Source organism: Battus philenor, unplaced genomic scaffold (assembly GCF_028537555.1).
Source record: "Battus philenor isolate CCGP_79_NKW_IND1 unplaced genomic scaffold, ilBatPhil1.0.hap1 SCAF_11, whole genome shotgun sequence".
NCBI classification, from domain to species: domain Eukaryota; kingdom Metazoa; phylum Arthropoda; class Insecta; order Lepidoptera; family Papilionidae; genus Battus; species Battus philenor.
In genome coordinates, this window is record NW_027181673.1 from 10,365,698 (window position 1) to 10,386,090 (window position 20,393).

General features: G+C 32.9%; 2 protein-coding genes across 4 annotated transcripts in view; both read left to right on the top strand.

Annotated features, from left to right (window-relative positions):
• Positions 1–9,664, top strand: CoRest (REST corepressor). Of its 3 annotated transcripts, none has more exons than XM_068771778.1 (11): positions 1–361; positions 668–805; positions 879–1,093; positions 1,170–1,358; positions 1,774–1,860; positions 2,833–2,948; positions 3,264–3,495; positions 3,919–4,072; positions 4,515–4,667; positions 5,057–5,148; positions 5,247–9,664. In XM_068771778.1, exons 1-11 carry the CDS (start codon positions 256–258, stop codon positions 5,337–5,339), a joined length of 1,575 nt encoding a protein of 524 aa, XP_068627879.1. In that variant the 5' UTR covers positions 1–255; the 3' UTR covers positions 5,340–9,664. The 3 variants fall into 3 exon arrangements, with proteins under 3 accessions (XP_068627879.1, XP_068627870.1, XP_068627887.1); XM_068771769.1 differs by having other exon boundaries at positions 2–361; positions 653–805; XM_068771786.1 differs by lacking the exon at positions 1,774–1,860 and having other exon boundaries at positions 4–361; positions 653–805.
• The window catches only part of LOC137932258 (cilia- and flagella-associated protein 61-like), a 27,923-nt gene continuing 16,820 nt past the window's right edge, over positions 9,291–20,393 (top strand). The window contains exons 1-14 of the mRNA XM_068775864.1: positions 9,291–9,306; positions 10,778–10,931; positions 12,167–12,301; positions 13,408–13,568; positions 14,122–14,266; positions 14,730–14,865; positions 15,166–15,311; positions 15,405–15,501; positions 16,403–16,623; positions 16,694–16,794; positions 17,140–17,245; positions 18,530–18,641; positions 18,948–19,024; positions 20,081–20,257. Coding sequence (XP_068631965.1) covers positions 9,291–9,306; positions 10,778–10,931; positions 12,167–12,301; positions 13,408–13,568; positions 14,122–14,266; positions 14,730–14,865; positions 15,166–15,311; positions 15,405–15,501; positions 16,403–16,623; positions 16,694–16,794; positions 17,140–17,245; positions 18,530–18,641; positions 18,948–19,024; positions 20,081–20,257 — 1,784 coding nt within the window. The remainder of the gene's footprint in view (positions 9,307–10,777; positions 10,932–12,166; positions 12,302–13,407; positions 13,569–14,121; positions 14,267–14,729; positions 14,866–15,165; positions 15,312–15,404; positions 15,502–16,402; positions 16,624–16,693; positions 16,795–17,139; positions 17,246–18,529; positions 18,642–18,947; positions 19,025–20,080; positions 20,258–20,393) is intronic.

Consider the following 20,393-nt stretch of genomic DNA (forward strand, 5'->3'; position numbering starts at 1 on the left):
AATAAAAATATCCACGCCTGGGCCAAAGTGAATGCCTGCTGTACAGACGCCTTGTAATGAATCATTACGTTCTATCGCTGGTTTGTCAAATTATTGATGCGGTGGTTTGAATCACGTTTGAATTGAAGTGCGAAGCTTCGCATTTAGTTTTATTTGCGTTTTGTTGTTTCTTAATCAAAACATAATATAGATGAACGAGTAAATTGAGCATTTTCCTTAACACATTTGCGGGATTTTGTGCGAAATTAATTAATCATGGTGTTGGCTGAAAGAAGTAGTGATGTTCGAAACGGGAAGCGATCGAGAGGGCCGAGCCCTAATGGCCATGGAAGTCCAGATTCAAGCTCAGAGGACGAAAACGGTATGGGAAGTTTTACATAATTGTCAAATATTAAAGTGGGATTTGGGTCCTATTTTTGATTAATGGTTTAAGAATTTTGTGCATGTCAAATGGTGCAGTGAACGCTGTACACATAAATTATCATCAATCATTAAAACCATTATACCAATAACCGACTTTTTGTTTACTTTGCTAGTCGCCTCATGTTATCAGTAATTTTTGCATTCATATCATGCTTTATTTTTTATGCTTCCCATCATCTGCCTACATGCTGCGTTCTCATCATCAACTCATTAAAACGAAACCAAGCAGTAGTACCATTTGCAGCCGAGAAAATTAGAGTGGGTCGTGATTACCAGGCTGTTTGTCCTGAACTGGAACCTGTAGAGCAAAGGAGACCTGAACAAATTTCTGACAGAGCTTTATTGGTCTGGTCACCAACATCTGATATATCCGATATTAAATGTGAGTAAATTTTGTGGAGATATGCAGCTTATGTTTTATGGCATAAATTATTAATTTTATCTTTACATTCCAGTGGATGAATATATAACAACAGCCAAAGAAAAATATGGATATAATGGTGAACAAGCTTTGGGAATGTTATTTTGGCATAAGCATGATCTGAACCGTGCCTCTATGGATCTTGCTAATTTTACACCTTTTCCGGATGAATGGACAGTTGAAGATAAAGTGTTGTTTGAACAGGCTTTTCAATTTCATGGGAAAAGTTTTCACAGGATAAGACAAATGGTATATTTTTAAACAATAAAAACACAAATAACATTACAATATGTTATTGACATTTAAGATGTAATCTGTTCAACAGCTGCCTGATAAATCAATTGCCTCATTAGTAAAATACTATTATTCATGGAAAAAAACAAGAGCTCGGACATCATTAATGGATGTTGTTGGAGAAGGTCGTAATGCTACTGGTTCAGGTACGGGCAAGAGGGAGTCAGGAGCAGGCTCTGAGCCTGGTGGTTCCGATAAGGAGTCAGATAATGATGAAAAGGTATGTGTAGTTTTTTTAATCCCCATGTGTCATTAACATTACTAAATTTATTTGCTCTATTTTTTGTATGCAATTCATAATTTTATGGACAAATAAAGTTAAATTTCTCCAGTGATTGTTTTATAAATCTACAGTATCTGGATTGTCCAATATTATACAAGAGCACATAGTCAGTAAATAGAAATGCAGAGTAGATTGTTTTAAGGAATATAGCATTTGAATATATCCATTAAAAATACTCTGTTAAATAATTTTACCCCTATGATTAACCTAATTCAATCTTTGCATGTAGACAATGTCTTCAGCTAGATCTGAAATAACGTAAATAAAAATTTATGTAACAGTTAGCTATTTTGAATTGTGGGTACTTAATATTCATTGCTATGTTATGATGGACTTGTGTTGGATATGACAGAAGTGGACTATCCACCGAGGTATTGTCCGAGGAGGCAAGTCCTTACCGGCGGGTGGTTCATCTCTACGCACGGGACACCAAGGCGAGGTGGGTGAAAAGCTTCCCCACAACAAGTATGAGTTTGGTGATAAACAGACCAGTTTAATGTTGAATGTCTATTTTGAGTCCACAAAACTTTCTGCTATTTATTGTCATTCATTAATATTTATTGAATGTCCTAGCTGAATTTGATTGTCTGTCTTATTCTTACAATTAATCTTCACAAAGCAATATATGCACTTTATTGTATTGTTAACAAAAAAAAAAAATTTCATTCATTATATTTCTTGTGGCTACACCACTATAAATAAAATGGAAATCAATGTCCACCAGCCATGGTCTTTCATGTCTATATTTATATCCAAAACCTTTTGAAATTTACTTTATTTTTGATTCTTTAGAATTATGTTGTTCTATTATATTTCTGTGTACTCCTTTTTTTAAACATGTAAAAACTTTGTTCATTTTTCTATTTTTATTCTTCATTTGTAAACTTTTGTTTAATTGTTCTGTTAATTTCTGTTTACTGCTTATTGTTGCTTCTTATTTTAAGTTGACTGCTCTGCATTTATATCTACCAACTATGTCCAACCATATTTAAGTTTAATTTTTATTTATAATTTATGGCTGTCTAAATGTTTATAAGATTCATCATCACATGTAATGGAAGATTTTTCCCAGTTCAAAACAATGAAATTTGTAAAAATAACAGAAATGATATCAGTTTTGTTCTAAATCTAATGAAATCTGACCAAAGCTAACAAGTAATTTACATTTGATGGTTAATCCTGACCCTTTTCCTTTAACCTTAAGTGTTCCCGCATGCTTCCTTTAACAGCCCCCAGGAGTTCTAAATTCTTGTGTTATTGTTTTAATGTGTGCAGAATATCATTTTGTAAGTAAATGGGTTATTAAATGAAGTGTGTGAGGAGTCCATAGCAGTTGTTTGTTCTCATGTAGGTTATGTGTCGGTTTGTATTGGTTCGAGGTTAGATTGTAAAATGTTGAATTGGGGTTTAGGGCGAGGGTGGCAGCGAAGGCCCGGGAAAGTGGTGCACCGTTTGCGGCATTCTGTGCACCCAAACCACGGCGCATAACTCTCAGAAGTTGTGTCAGGCATGCCTCGTGCACGCCAGGTCGGTAACGTAATTAATTTCATTTCGAGTATCCCTTCCGATCATTATTTGCATGTATTTGATATAACCAGAGCTATTTCTATTAAGTAGGATATTTAACGGTTTTTTTAATAATAATCTTAATAATTTGTAAATATTGATTGAAAGAAGCTTAAAATTTACAGAGTAAAATGTTGTGAACTTAATTTTTCTAATTTTGAATTAGCAATTTTTATTTTTATCTTATATTATTAACCATCCCCGAAATCCTTTTTTTTGGTAACTCGTCGGTTTTAATGATGTAAGGTTGTTAGTACAATGGCGGTAATGTGACAGACGCACGGGAACTATGAGGCCGCTCTGCGGTCCGTCGGGGCGACGCGGGCCCGGCTCGAAACAACAGCGATACAAGCACCGCTTGCCGAGAGGCATTTACATCAATCATGATGATCTCGTCGCCATGGCAACCGGTCCTCAGCCCGGAGACCCGCCGCAGCCCGGCCTTATCAATCAGGGCGAAGCCATGCTCAAAGCGATGGACAGAGAAATCATATCGCTCAAGAGACAAGTAAGATGCAACTCGCCAAAAGTCGCTATTTAGTATCGCGACACATTCTCACCCTTACGTTGACACGGTGCGCCTTCCAGTTGAAAACAGTTGTCACATAGCGGGTACGAGACATACGGTTTGTGTGATGTAAAGTGAGAATGTGGAAAATGAGTAACTTTTACACTAGTCAATAGATAATCATTTGAACATAGATGAATATATCATACAGTCAACAAAATGTATTCTGCACACATATAGCAACTATCGGTTCTCTGCGTGATGTACTTGCTTTATTTTTCGAATATTAAAACCCTTATTTGTAGAATTTGGATAATCCAGGTATGCAAAATATTCCAAAGTAGTGATTTTCATTTACATATTTGCTTCTAATATATGTATGAATATGAAGGGCCTATGCGCTCAAAAGCTATTTCTATGCAGGTTCAACAGAATAAGCAACAATTAAGTGCCATGAAACGTAAAGTTGGCGATGCAGGAGTGGAGGAACTGCGACCTGGAGAACCGCCCGCAAAAATTAATTCACGTTGGACTAATGATGAATTACTTATGGCTGTTACAGCGGTCAGGAAATATGGTAAGCAAATGAGTCTTGAAAAGGCCTGAATGAAGTCTGGTAACGGCCAGTATATTACAAAAATTTCCCTGTCTTAGATTAGTTTTTGAGTTATTATTTCCCCTTTTTCTTGTGTCCATATAAATAATAAAGATTCTTGTCTTCCGTATTAAATAGCAACAAAAGTTTTCAAGGGGTACCATATGAAGATTATTTTTTTATGGAAAGTGAGATGGAGATCCACAAGTGCTAGCCAGACATAGTTGCGGTCTCTAGATCCATAAAAACCAAATAATTTTAGTCTAATATCTAACCCTCAAATACACCAACATATTTTAGTGAAAATGTTAAATAACATTTAAATTTATATAATAATTACAAAATTGTATCAATAAATATGTAATTGTTATGTAATTTTTATACATGTGATGGATATCAATCATTTTAAGTGTATAAATTTTAGGAAAAGATTTTCAAGCCATAGCAGAGACGCTTGGTACAAAGACAGAAGCTCATGTGCGTACCTTCTTTATATCTTACCGGCGCCGCTATAACTTGGACGCCGTATTGCGAGAACACGAAGCTGAACGTGGAAATGCTAATCACATACAACCAGGTAAATATTATTAAACATGTTGTTGAAATATTTATGTATGTATATATATATGTATGTACATATGATTTCCCATGGAAACATGTAATATAAATAAAACATTATAAACAAAAATAATATAAAACATTATCCTTCATATGTTAGACAAAGCAATTTCTTATGTTTTTGTAAATTCTTTATTATTTTAAATTTATTACTTTATAGTCTATTCTAGACAATTCTACAAACATGACCATTAATTGTACAAGTTCCACAAAAACGAAAAAAATATATTATTCTGTTATGTGATCTATTATTTAAGGTTAAGAATCCCTATAATGAATGTTAAATATTATATGAAACAATCAATACTAAAAAATTATTGCTTTCTTTTACAAATATTATTAAAACAGGAACAACAAGCACAGAAGGTGACAATGAATCTGACAACACAAATGGCAATAATGGTAAATCTTCACCACAAAGCAATGCAAAAGATGAAAAGGTAAGGACTGACATGTAGTTATATCATAATAGATTTGTTTCAATACAATTTGTACTTAAAAATGGTGGCTTATCTGGATAATTCTCGTTGATTAATAGACGGAGGTGGATAGTGAGGGTGTGGCCATTGGGGCCTCTGCAGAGCAGGGCGGACCTCCTACCACACCACCAAAGCACAAGCCTGCCAAGTGATGTAAGTCATAGCTAACCACGCGTCAATCAAAATCGAAATACATTGTATAACATCATTATAATACATTGTATTTAATCACTAAGTATAAATTAAGTGAAATAGAAGGAAAATACATTGTACAACATTATTTGCATGCATTGTATTTATTCACGAAATATAAAGTTAAATTGGAGAATGTACATGAGCATTATAACAATTTTTAGCTTAATGTATTAATTTGTCGCAAAGTTATAACGCGTAATATAACTTACTGCGTTTGCCGAAGCCTTTCTCAGCTGTTTGACCTTTGTACGTAGGCATAATTTCTATTAAAGAAATACCATGGCAATAGTCAATGTCTACTTTTCAAATTACCTGTACACAATGTTTAAAAAGTCTGAAGTTTTTTTTACTAATGGAACGCTTATTGTAAATATATCTAAGAGATTATTCATAAAATTACGACATTTTTAATATGATTTTATTCACCCCTGGACATGTTAGAAATAATAGTACCATTGGTAATTAGACCATTCCATTGTTTAAAATGATAAATAATTATATTTATAAGTAAACCAACATTATTTTACCATATTTGACATAATGAGGATTAACTATTTCAATCAATAATATTGCAGTGTTTATAACAAATTTGGTTAAATGATTCTGTTTACAATTGACATTTACAATAATTATATTGGGAATATCAATTAGGTTATTTATGTAACTTCAGATTAAGGCAATTAGATTCCTAAGTTAGAATAATAATGTAGCTGGTAAAGTAATATACACAAGAGATTTAGTTTTGTAACAAAAATCAAGTGTCAGTATACGCAAAAAGCTTTGACCTATGTACATATATTTGTTTAAGCATGCTTAGAATAAGATTTTGGATTTCATAAGATTCATGGTGGTTTCTGTAAGAAATTTGCATTGTTTATTCACAAAGATAGGCACAGTGCAAAAAAAAAACATTATCCACCACCACCGAAAGATATTTTACAAACAATCATTGTAAAGGTATATATAAATGTAACTTGAATGAATGATGAAGTGTTTATGTGGATTAGGTTCTAGTGTTTCACAACAGCGTTTTACAAATTTATTACTTATCACTTCAAGTAAATCTTTTTTTGTTATATCTTCATTGGCGTATAAAATCATTGGTTTTGTTATGGTTAGGCCTAAGCACTAAACCATTATAAAAAACTAAATTTTTGGCTATAATTTGAAATTATTTTAAAAAGTTAATGTGTTACATATGTTTTAAAATTTCATAAACAAAAGTAGTCGTAAAGTAAAAAAAAGCCAGTATATATGGTCTGGATGAAATACATATACTACATACATTACAAACATCCATTTTAAAATCATTGTTATTATAGCCTGATCATTTTTATTTTCCTTTTGCAAAGGAAATTTTATTTTAACAAATATATTTGGTTTTCGAACCTTAGTCTTCTAGCTTTTAGCTTTATTTGACATTATGGTTACCTGTTCTAAAACCTTTACAATATATTAATAACAAAAAAGGTTTTCACATATTTTATTACGGATTTTTTATTTAGTGTAATTATACAAAACATTGAGTTGCATACATGACTGTTTCGTTAAAATATCTACATTTATATAGGAAATGGTCATTTCTATTACATTTTAATGATCTCGGTGTGAAATATATAGACATTTATATACTTTCGCGGATTAAATTAGCCATGTTAATCCCACTTGCCTTAAGTAACCATTTTACATGTCACATATACTCGCGTGATAAAACCTATTCTAATAAATTCGGTGTTAAGTGATTAATGTACTTCTGAAGCTATTCAGAATGTAAGTGATGTTAAAATAAATTAGTTTTATATTGTAAATGTACGTAAGAGAGTTATAGATAGTTTGGTAATGTTTTATTATAATTAACTTGTCCACTTGCTTCTAGTTTTATGATGTAACTGAATAAAGGTGTCTTACTGATAGAGTATGCAAATAATGTAAAATGTTACTAACATAAAAATCAAAGTAATAATGTATCCTGATAGACTAAATCACACCAATTTATTTCAGACCATTTTAATTACAAACAATATGTATGGAAATAGTGTATTAATTATATTTTTGTACAATTAAAATACACATCTGGATCATAGGGAATCTGTGAATTAGTGTTGTATGTTAAACTTTAATAGAACCGAAACAGCTGTACCGCGCTTTAGGAAATCTCGACGAGGCGGGGGTCGAGGAAAATATAGCATACCTGTGGCGCGGTACAACGGTTTCGGTAGCACTATAGTAATAATTTTAATAATATAGTTTGTATCTTATTTAATTAAAAATGATAATGAATTTTATAAAACAGTTGTTTACAGCATAATCATTGATACTAGTTCTTGTATTTTTCCACCTTAGGAAATGAGTAATGAGGTCGCTATTGGTTAGTAAATGTTACCCATGAAAACTATACCGTGACCTGCTTATTTACATGGTGTATATTATTTCATGAAATAATATTTTATTTCTATGAAAGCAATTATACAAATATACATTTATCAATCCTGTTTATCGCTTTTAATGTTAAACTTAACAAACTTAACAACTTAACAAAATAGCACTTGACATTCTTTCTGCTTTTCTATTACAATTGCATGCTTTATTGCGCAAGGTGCAATAATTACTCTTATTTCTTATACGTTTCCACCTACTGTCACCTAGTATATTAAATTATTAGGCGTATTCAAAATTTAAGAATATAAAGTAAATATTTTTGAAATTGTTTGGTGAAATCGTTATAATAAAATAAATGTCCCTGGAAATGTCGTTAACGTTAAAGAAAGTACTAAGTAATTACTCGTAGGTATCTATTTGGAGATAGATACCGTTTTCCATATTTCCTTTTAGTAAACAGAATAAATACTCTAGATTGTCATAGATCGAGGTTGTCGATTAGATGTGATAATGTTTACGCATTTATTAGGCTCTAGGCACCATGGTCTGTGTGTGCTCATCAAAAATTCAATAATGTCACAAATAAACTGTAAATACGCATAGATATATATATGCATAGATGAGGAGTAACAGAATAATACATGGTAATTCCACTGCTATTTAAAAAAAAAGTTAGTAATGGCAGAGTATAAAATAGCTTCTGAAGTTCAAAGTTTGACCAATCATGATATTTCCAAGTTAAAAGATATGAATAAACTAAATCTTTAAAAACATGATACATTTCATACATTTCTGATGACGGCAGTACTTTATTATACTAAATCGAGTTTCCAAATAATTTGGTACAAATCATGAAATTACTTTGTTTAAAAATAATAAACAAAATCTGAACAAAACATGATTCTTTTCATACATTTCTTGTATGCAGTACTTTTTAAAACATGAAATTTTCGAAGTTTGGTACAAATCACGATATTTTCGTCAGATATAATTTGAACACATTTCCATTTTTTATACAAGAGTAGATACACAATTTGAATTAATAAAAAACAAAAACGTACTTAATAGGCTCATACAGTTATGTATTAATTAGAAACCATATTTATTGAAAAAAGGCAAAGTAATTGTCGGTTTTAAATCTTTTGTAAAAATTTAGGCACTGAATAATCATGTTTTGTTCTGTCGCTTGGATATCGTCCAAGAACACTAGAAATTTTTAATTCGCAGCAACAACTTAAAGATATATGTCGTTTGCCCAAAATTAAAAGTAAAATGAATATGTAATTTTTTTAAATATTCAAACTAACGTCCGCCTAAGCGCTCTTTCAAACCAAAATCAAGAAGTTTCTAAAATATTCCGATCTCTGATTTAAGTGATGTTTAATTTATTAGTATTTACTTATTTTTCGAGAGAAACATATTGTGTTTGGTTTGAAATAGTCAAAACACTTAGCAATATTTAGGTCATAATTTTTACCTTAGTTTTTATTTAAATAAGTAAACTGGAGTTGACTTTTCCCATTAAAAACATGCTGGAGTCTCTAGGTCTGTGGTTTCAAAAGACTCCTGTTATATTAGCTTGTGTTTTAGAATAAATCTTTTCAATCAATTCTTGATTACCTTATGAACATAAAACATAAGTGATATATGTTGACCTTGCTCCAAAGACCCACTCGATGAAGTCATATATTTATTGACGGTAATTAAAACTAGATTAATTTGTTACAGAATTAAATTATTTTTATTAAGCTTTTCGTTATTTGTATATTAAGCGTAGTACTCGATGAAATGTGGTTTTAATTTGTTACGTTAAGGTCAATATTTAAATGTCAGTTCCGTCGAATGTGACTAAGCTTTTTACAAAATTATTTAGTATTTGTGTATTTTAAAATTCAGGTTTTAATGTAAGGACATTAAATAAATTAAGTCTAAGTGTTTGTTTTATTTTAAAAATGCATTTACAGCCTTATCGGAAACACCGTTGAAGGATGCTAAAAGCGCTTCGCTTCCAACCAATAGGTTCAGACAGATTTATAATCGATCTATATAAAGTGATCACTCTGAAATAAGATACCTTAATTTATCTTGCCTATTGAAATGCAAAAGTCCAATAAACCGCGTCAGTATGTAAAAAGTGCGGAGACAGATACTAAACAATAATTTATTAGATTACTCGCCGCGAGAGGAGGGGAAAGCGTCTACGTTCCCAGAGACGGCGTTCTTTTTTCTTCGATCCCAACCCGCTTAGTTTTCCTATGGCGCGATATAGCGGTTCTAGTAGCAGTGTTACTAATGTTGGTAGAAGTTCTTCCGAAAATATGATAATAGCAACCGATCTAGCCGAGGTTTAGCTCTCTTCGTCACTGTTTAAGATTTTCCTTGGCGCCCTACTCTGGTGTCAACTCCCCTTGGGAATTACATTCAGCAAAGCTTTTTACGTTAAAAATGTTCCCGAGACTTTATGTCGGAAGAATTTACGTAATTCCACTCTAATTGATAATCTCATAGTTCGTGTACTTTTTATATCAGTTAGTATATAATGTTCCGTGTAATTTTTCGATCGCAATAATCACTTTCCTACTTCTTATGTCTGCACCACCCTAGGTTGACATGATGAGAACATATATAAATTAAAAGGCATTAAGTCCACCATTACTTAAAGTGTAAAACAGTGAAAATAAATCAGGAAATGTTTTATATAGACATAGCATCAAATCTCTTCGATATTTATAATATTAATTTTTCATGTTGTTATGCGTTCTGTAATTTAGTCTGTAAATTAGTTTAGTGTTGAACCACTATAAAAACTCTTTGATAGTGCTGTCTGAAAATATTAAGAAATTCGTGATATTGATAGTGTCAAATACTCTGGGATACGTATCCCATAGGAAATAATTCTTAATAGTTTGTTAAAGCAAATAAATATGAGTAGTGGTAAATAAGCGATAATATTTTGGTCATTACTTTGTGAATTGTGTTTATGTTACAAATAAATACGTTTAAAAATATTTTTTAGCAATTTCCGAGAGGCTTAGAGATAGATATGTCCCTGAATTAGGAAAGATGCGTCTTGCTGTACAAGAGGATGCTGTTAAGATACACGAGCTGGTCAACGAATCGATGGCTGCGAATTTTCGAATTAGTAAATCTTCGGATATCCAGACCTTGATGTAGGCATTTATGTTATTATTTATTATCATTTAAAATACCCATATGTCTTTTTTTTTAAATTGAATTTAAAAATAACGTTCTTTAAAAACTATTTGGACATTGCCACCAAATTATTTTATTGTACCTTAAAATAAAACAAGCGGGGTGATTTCTTTATAGTAGGTGATAAGTTCTTCCTAACAGAATCCTGGATGGTACTCAAGGATGTCGACCTTATTGACAATGTCGTGTGCGGTAAGCAGCAACCCGTGAAAGGTATCGTCAAGATAACTTTAAGATTATTGAAATTTCATTATTAAAATATACATATATAAACTCAGAACAGGTGATAATATATTTTATCTATAGTGTATTACACATAATTCAAATTTACTATGTAATAAAATTTCTTTTATCTTATAATAGATAAAATCATTTTTTTTTCTTAATGATTAATATTTGTGACGAAAATATTTACAAAGAGATGTTCACAAGACAAACATAACCGAACTCGCCCGATCATCGTACTTTTCCGCCATCGTCATGACTTTTCCGATGTGCCAAATCAAATGCCGGTTATACTAATAATACTAAATATGGATGTAGTAGTAGGATAATTGGTTATGGGTGTAAAAGTTTTAAATGGGTGAATGTACATGTGTTTCTTTTTTCAGCGAAAAAATTTGAACCATGAAAACACTATCACCCTTTATCCTCCTATATCCTATCACTTTTTATGTAAAATAAGGTAATATTTAGCAACTAAAGATACATTTTTGTTATCTGTTATATACACAACACATTTAAATCTGTCATGCAAATACAAAACAAAAATACTTTTGGCGTAAAAATTGTTTTTATTAAAGATTACAAAACCGAACTCAGCTGTGATGTGCCAAATAAAATGCCGAGTATTATTACAACGCTGCCAGACCGGCTGTCATGATAGAAAGATGTTGGGTTTATGTGAATAATCTCGTTGGTTTACGATCATTAATTAATTACTAAGGAAAACAAAAAAAAATAACGTATTTTTAAAAGTGATGTATACTCAGGCTCAACAAATATGCTCATCAATGTCGTGTCACTATTAGTGCTACATTTGCTCTTGTCTTGGTATGTTTAGTAGTTACATAACTCTAATAGCCACGACTGTCTTATAGCAAAAAACAGAATTATCTGTGCGTGTTTTTACACGCCTAAATTCTCTCGTCAAAGAGAATCAATAACTTGTATATACTATAATTGGTTACAGAAAAAGCTGCGTATTATCTGTATGTCAACTAAATGAAAATGATCATCTGGTAGGGTTCTTAGCACTACAAGATTTTCCTTTGATGCCATCGATCAGTGAAGCTGCATGGGAGAGTTACATATGGACAAAGTATAAGTATGTTTTTCAGTATATAATAGTAAGCACTATATTTAACACATTTATGTCTAACTGTCAAGTTGACAGCTTATTTAGCACACAGAGCAGATAGCCGCTGGGTCAGTTTCTGAACAGAAGACTAAGGACCGGTAAGCGCAGCATAGGACGCATATCAGCATAGGATTAAGATCTTTATCGATAAATAAATAAAAGTTCACGACATTAACGTAAAACAACTATTAACAAAAAATTTGTATTTTGATCATCAAAGGCAAGGTGAACGATTTGTATGCAAGCTATTAAGTGAAACGTGTTTTTGTTTTTACCACCGGATTGCGTTATTAGTACTTACGCAATCGCAAATTTGCAAATTACTTAGAGATATATGGTCAAATTTAATTTAAAAACAGGTAATTTATGCGCGACACTTAAAGTACCTAATTATAGCACCCATACAGAGGTTTACTTCCATTAACAGTTGGCACACACTGCATAACTTGAATATTTTTCACGACTGACGACGTCATTCCGAAAAAAAAACTGGGGGCTATTCTGTAATTCGCAATATTTTTTTAGTGTATATTTTGCCTATGTTATTGTTTATGTAATATTGTGTTATTATCTTTGTTTTATTTCTTATTATGTTCATGGTTTCAATTAAGACAAGAAGTAGAAATCTACGCGGGGGGCCTATGTCCAACAGTAGAAGTCAATTCGGCTAATATTATGATGATGATACACTATCAAGACGACGAACTAGAAACGACGGTCTTATTGTAAACGGAGTTTTATTTTGAACAATCATTGGATGAACTTGATTAATAAAGAAAACTAGAACGAGCGGTCATCAATTGATAAAAGGGGCTTGCAATAGATGTACATACATGTTAGAGATTGATGAGATTACTCAAACTCAAAGTAAGGACATGTATTTCCCAAAAAAAAAAAACTATATGTATATAACGTTAACTACACGGAAGTTGTGCGTTTTCTGGTAACAGTTCTGGTGAACACTGTACTGTGTTTATATATATGTATATAGGTATATACTACATACTTTAAATGAATAATAATTAAAAAAGTGTCAAATTTAATCCAAGAGACTGATAATATTCTCTTTACAGATCTGTAGAGCTAACAACTAGAAACACGTTGTTTATCCATTTACTCTGCTGGAGTCCGTCGTACGGGCGCGAACTTGTTGATAATATGCTGAGATCTGTGTTTATGCAGGATTTACACCTTCAGTACATTGCAATGGTGAAGAGTCTGCCAGAGATGCTAGGTAAAATAGTGTTCAGTTTACACGATTAAGAGGTTTATGAGCTAGGTTAATATTTTGTTTGCAAATTTTTGTGTTAATCACTTCTCGATTTCTTTCGTTGGGCTCTGTTTTGTCCGTCTTTGAATCGTACGCTTTATTTAATTACTTATACACAACATACAAGCAGACCGATAAAGGAAACTGTTTATACTTTTTTTATGCAACACGTTCATCAATCATATGTGAAAACAACATGGAAAACCAAAAATAACGATAAAAAATTGAACACTCCCGATTAATATATTTTATAAAACTAAATTGGTCATAATTGACCAAGTTGTTATTCGTGAAATTAAAAATAGGTAAATGATTTGGTCTCAACACAGTATGGTAATTTTTGCAGAAGTCTAAAACATGTAAATTGTTGAAAAGAATCAATTAGCTTGTTTATTCGCTTCATTTTTACGAGTGTACATAAATCAGCACAAGGACGACCGCTTGAGAATTTTTCTTGCAGTAAACTTTTATTTATATTTTTGCGCGGTATTTCAATATTTTCATATTTATCATTCAGATCTAATGCCCGGACAGCATCGAAGCGAGGCGGCATTCAAACGCGTCCAAGTCATGGAGCGTGGCTTGTCCGGGGACCGATTGCCATCTCTACAGATTGCGGAAAGAAATGAAATTTGTCTTCGCATGCGTATTAGACGAGCCGTGTAAGATTGCAATATTACAAACATAGCTGTTACATATTTTTTTAGTATCGTTTATCATCATTATCATGTCAGCCGACAGATGCCCACTGTAAGCCATAGGCCTCTCTCAAAAATCGCGAAGATGAACGGTCTCGTGTTGTGTGTATGTCGTAGGTCCACCTAGTGGGAAGATACCTACGCCGCGTCTACCGGCTTATGATCACCGTTCAATAACGTTACGGCCCCATCAGCCGTCAGCCACTGTCACTTCAGAAGAACAATTGTACGAGCAACGTCAACGTTACCGTTGTTTTTCTGCGAATATCTTCATTTCTGATTTGATCTCACAGCGGCGCTCTGATCTTAGCTCTCTTCATTGTTGTCCGGGTGATCGTGAGCTTTCTCATAAGACACATCGTAAGCGACCACGTCTTATATGCTTTACTTTCGTTACTGTTAATATATACTCTTTTTTTTTAAATAGAGAAGAAGACAACGATGACTTGCTACCGATACTTGAACGACGTTCAAAGCGAATGCGTGATCTCTATGGAGAGTTTTATATAAGCGAACTTATATCGCGTCATCCCGAGTCTGAACGGGTCATTCTGGTTTGCGAGGTGAAGTGAATTATATTACAGCTAGAGAGTAGTGATTGCGTCTAAACTTTCACTTTTTTCTGTATAATGATTATTTAAATTTATTTCATAAATATTTAGTTAGATATATCTGTAACGGTTATTCTTAATAACCTCAGGTTTTGACATTGGGTAACAAAGATACTGAAATGGATTTTTAAGGTTAATATTCCCATATAAACAAATGTATTACTTCAGAAAAAATATTTCAGAGTTTTATTACGGAAGATTTGAAATAGCATTTGCTATTATTGTACTTTAAATATCTGTCGGTATCAACAGTACAAAGAGGTGGCGGTGGGAGTAATGTGTCTCAACACGCAGATCAACTACGAAGCATTAGAAGAAAGTTTTGATCTCACACCATTTGCGGGACTAAGACATTTAGAAGAGATACAACGTAACAAGGATATAGAATCGACGATTAGGTTTGATATTTTTCATCTTTTTTCATAATATCAATTTTCTCATAATTACTTGCGATTACAGTTTAAAAAATTGTTTAATAATGTATTATCAAGCCTTCTAGGTCTTCAAAACAATGCTCATCTTATAAGCGAACCTAATGAAGTTTCTGGAGAGCCGCCTTTAGACTTATTGGAAGCGAAATCAACTACGGTGAGTAATGCTGCTGCACAAGTCCTGGCATGAGTCTTTAATGTATAGGCACAACAACATGATTTTTAATAGTCTATGAAGTCTATGGGTTATGAGATGATAACAAGATTGAAAACAAGCTATGAGAAGAGGTCCGATTTGATACTATCGTTGTCTTCATAATTATTGTCATTTTAGCCGTAGGACCTCCATATCCCTCCTCCATAAAACTTTAAATAAGACTGGATGGAAGTGACCTGCATCCTCTATCGTTTTCTATTGTCCTTAACAATCTCACTTGTCCATCTCGTGAGTGGACGTTTTACTCTACACTTTTTCGTTCCTGGTAAACACCAGAAACTTAAAAACTCAGCAGCCGTATGTTCTCTTCGCTATGCGGCCCGTTGCCCCTATGCCATTTCAACTGGTTAACTGCTTTCATGAATATAATGTGGATGCATGCTATGAGAATGAAACAAAACATAAAGGGTAAATGAGGGAATAAAGAGAGAAATTGTGAAGCATGAGATAAAGAAGGTGAATATAGTAAGGTATATGCCTGTCCCAAAAAAGTGTTAAATAATAATATTAAAATAACTGGTTGCTGTTTAACTTTAAATGTTTTTAATATATTCTATTAAAGCACGCTTCAACCACTTAAAATTGTTTGTATATTTTCTGAATAAACCACTTACTAGATATTTAAGATGGGTAGATAATGTTGAGAAAGGTTATGATGTGTTATGATGTGTGATGACAGAATCAACATACCAAACATGGCAGTATGTGGAGAAAATTGCGAATAATACTATCAATAAATACATATTTATATGTACATTACATCTCTGACGTGACTTTTCGTAGGCGTTCAATAAAACCAATTCGAAAGAAGTAATATTTGCTTATTAAAAAAAAACTATAGATCCAAGAAGAAGAAGACAGAGATAGCATCGTTCGTAAAATACAAGAGAAAGAGTTGTCATCGCAAATCTCACACTTGAGCACCAAAGCCCAACTGGATATTATGAACCTTTTAGATGACGATGAAGAGGAACTAGAATTTGACATTGTCAATATTGACACTTGTTTGCTTCGAATGCCGCGCTTGATTTCTTATGAAGAAATTTCGAAGTCTAAGATAGGGTAAGTATTTTTAAGACAGTTATATATGTATATAAATGTATAATTTTTAATTATTAAATTTTACTTTTAGTGGCGGTGATAATTTGTCTAAGATACTCGATGATAGACGTAAAGATTCTTTTTCCTTTGAGGACAGTAAAGGATCGAAAAAAGAAAGGGCAAAAAAGTCTCGTAAGTGTTAAGCCTATAATTACAGGGTGATTGGTTATAGGTGTAAAAATTTTATTAAGGTAGCTGTAAAGCTCATTTCCTTACAATCAATACCATAAATTAAGTCACCCTGTCCAAAAAGCCACGTCTCAGAAAAAATAAACACCCTAATGATTATATAGGAAGGAAAAGATATTTCACAATTGGGATCACTAGGTTTAATACCTAGTGATCCCAATATAATTAGTATATATTATAGATATAATCATTGTTTCGTATTTGCCCCTGTAGACTTTGTAGAAAATACCTTCACCCGTTTAAAACGTTTAAAACCTTGTATGTGTGGACATTTTTTTTCTGTGACAGCTTCATCGGCGCCACCGAGCAAGTCCCCTGAGCCAACACGATATTCTGGACCGCCAAATGCTATCCTTATTGAACTGTTTGCTATGCACCAAGATTATGATGAGAGGTATTCTTATACCACTGTATAACATTCGTAATAGGATGACATCTACGACTCTAGCTTATTATAACTTAGATATTGTTTACTTTTTAATCGATGAGTGGTAATAAAGATATATACGGAAATCATAGTATGTTATCTATAGGTTGGGAATCTCTAAAAAAATAAAAATGTACCGCACCATAAATATATAAGCGCAAGGCTCGAGAATGGCTTGATCGATTCAATTTTTTTCTCTACCAAGCTATATATGAATATGCCGGCGCAGCTCGGTATAAACAATAGTAAAGTTCTTCTATGCTTGTTCCCCTGATGTCAATGGTCAGAGACATTGCTGGATACTCAGACTATTATTGAACTTAATGTGATTGCAAAACTTGATTATAGAACCTACCTCAGTTGTTGTATTTAATGTTTAAAAGTAATATTATTTAAAAATTTATAGAAGGTACATATTACAGCTTACTTTAAATTACTTATTTATTTGTCTTAATCACTTTGTTAGCTAAGGATTTACTATTTTATCAATTAGTGTTTATGTTTGACTAAGTTTTTTTGTGTTTAATTCTGTTTCTACATTATTTCTTATTCCTCTGTACAGAGGATAGTCTGTTATTATTTGTTAGGTTAGTGTATACTTTGGCTCACCTCCGCATCACAGGCGTACACCGGGCTGTCCTTACATTTAGACTTATATAAATATTTAAAAATCAGCCGTGACCTGTTAACACTGAGTAAAACTCTAGTTTTTACTCTACTGAGTAGGCGGCATCGCGTCCGGAAAGAATACCTTAGTGGTCGTAGCCGTATGTCCTCCCCTGTAACGGCATTTCAACTCGTGAAGCGACTCTACGAATTTGTCGCTTAACAAAAGAAAAAAACACCTATTATAGTGCGGTTCTATTTTTAATTTTAATACTGCTTTTTTACTTACAGTCCCTGCTTTGTCTTTTATGTAAACACATTAATTTCCTTACCTTTTTGTTTATTTGGATTATGTTGTACTTTGCCTCTTCTGCCAGAAGATGTAGGCAATTGGTCTGTGTTACTGTTTAGAGGGCAGATCGAGTATCACAATGTACACTATAGCTCAGTGCCGGATTCAACAGGGCATACTTTGTGACCTTCAGTGCTAAAAGTTCCGCTTGATAGACGGTACTATGGTGGCTGGGTTATAAAAGTAAGGTTTAAACCATAATAAAAAGACTTTTTGTCGTTCTAAAGAGAAATTAAAAAAGATTGACATAATATTCATCTACATACACACTGAAATAAAGAATTTGTTTACAGATTTGGTTACCATTTGTTAGAGGCTGCATTTGAAACTTTTCCAGGCAGGGACTATGCCATTATATGTTTACCGTCAGACGAACCTTCATTTCCGCTCTTAGAGCATTTTACGGTATCTACGTTTTTCATTTGTATTTAAAATATATATTAAAATAAAATTGAGTTTTAGACATAATTAATAGTTTATTTAGAATAAAATAAAGCACGTGTTGAAATATGGACATGGATATGCACACACATGGACCTAGATCTCCCCTATTAATTAACCTTGGGGATCGGTTGGAGGCGGCTAGCTTCCAGCCCTTACCTTATCAGTCTTCTGTTCTTGTGAGTGGAGTTGTATGTGAACATTGATGAATTCGTTTTATCTGAGATTAATTTGTTATTTTCTGTTAAAAACAGTTGTTTGTATTTTCAGCTAGTCGCGCCGCACAATGTGAGAGGACGTTTTGTCAATGATTCTCTTTTCGTTGCGCATGTTAATTCGGTTAAAGGGTAAGTTGTGATGCATTGTTACGCAAAAGTACAAATATATTTTTGGAAAAGTGAAGAATATTTTTTGGAAATTTGTTGTTTTGTTAGTATTAACCACGCAATTAGGACACGTGTCTTTTCACATTGCAAGACTAATAATATTGTTGATCAAATCATATTTTCATTGTAATGCTTTATGGTTCACATTTTTTATTTGATTACATCTAAGCACATTTATATTTTTACGTATAAATTGATGTCAAATGTTTAATACTTGGGGACAGGTGTTAATTTACTACTTTTTTAGATTTTTCAGAAATTTCTCTCCTTTAGAACCTTCGTTGTACTTAACGTAAATATGAAATTAAAAGTGGCGATTGGTCTAACCACCCTCGAATTTTGCGCTTAACAATAAAATTTTCTTTTTGGTCGTTTATCTCCTTAGTTGTAGGTCGCGCCATTCCTGCAAAGTCTTGGTGGAGGATTCGACGATTTGTCTCCATAGTTTTCCATCTGTTGCTTTTCTAAGTACGTCCGTTATTGTGTGGCTCCTTCACCACCTGCACAAAGTTCGCCCATCAGATTGTTCATCTCTTTCTTTGTCTTTTTTCCTCTATTTATATTACGACAACCAGCTTATTGAGACTCTCTGGCTGCCTCCGAGCTATGTGGCCGAAGTAACCCAAAATCTCTTGGAAGTCCAAGATATGCGCAACATCCTTCGCCAGCATCATATTTCAAAAGCGCTAATCTTTCTTGGGTATACCGTGCGTATTGTCCAGTATTCAGCAACGTATGTGAAGATTATTAATATATGAATTCTTACTGGTCTCATTTTCGTTAGAGAGAGACACTCCTATTGTTTCATATTCTGGTCAACTTACGTATTGTTTATGTCGATCGTGCCCTCCCTGATTGCTGATCATTAAATCCAGATGTACAGATATGATTATATAGATTACCCGTGATTAAAATAATATAAATAGCAAATCAATATTAATCAAATTTAAATGAATATTAGTTGGTTTAGAGTTATCCGGGCGTATGTATTAATGTTGGCCTAACGTTTCCACACAGTGAGGTGAGCGTGCGTTTGGCGGAGGAATACGACGTGCAATATTTAACCGATGTACTGGAACACGCGCCGCGGCAAAACGAATTATTGGAACTAATTGAGTCTAGTTTCAGCACGGATACGCTCGACACATATGTTCTTTTAAGTAGAAATCAACCCGTAGGAGTGGTTATACTTGCGTAATATTTTTTTTTTCAGTTTCTTTTACTATAAATAAGTATTAGTTGTAGTTCGTCACTAGAAAGAGTTTTTTGAAACAAAATAATATGTAAACATTGTATTTTGTCTATTACGCTTTTATATACCGTATATATA

Bases quoted from the DNA above. Each gene is read 5' to 3' on its own strand.
- CoRest (XM_068771769.1), top strand. From the start codon at position 256: ATGGTGTTGGCTGAAAGAAGTAGTGATGTTCGAAACGGGAAGCGATCG. The intron at 1,094-1,169 runs GTATATTTTTAA...TCTGTTCAACAG, and splicing joins TTCACAGGATAAGACAAATG to CTGCCTGATAAATCAATTGC. The intron at 5,149-5,246 runs GTAAGGACTGAC...GTTGATTAATAG, and splicing joins GCAATGCAAAAGATGAAAAG to ACGGAGGTGGATAGTGAGGG.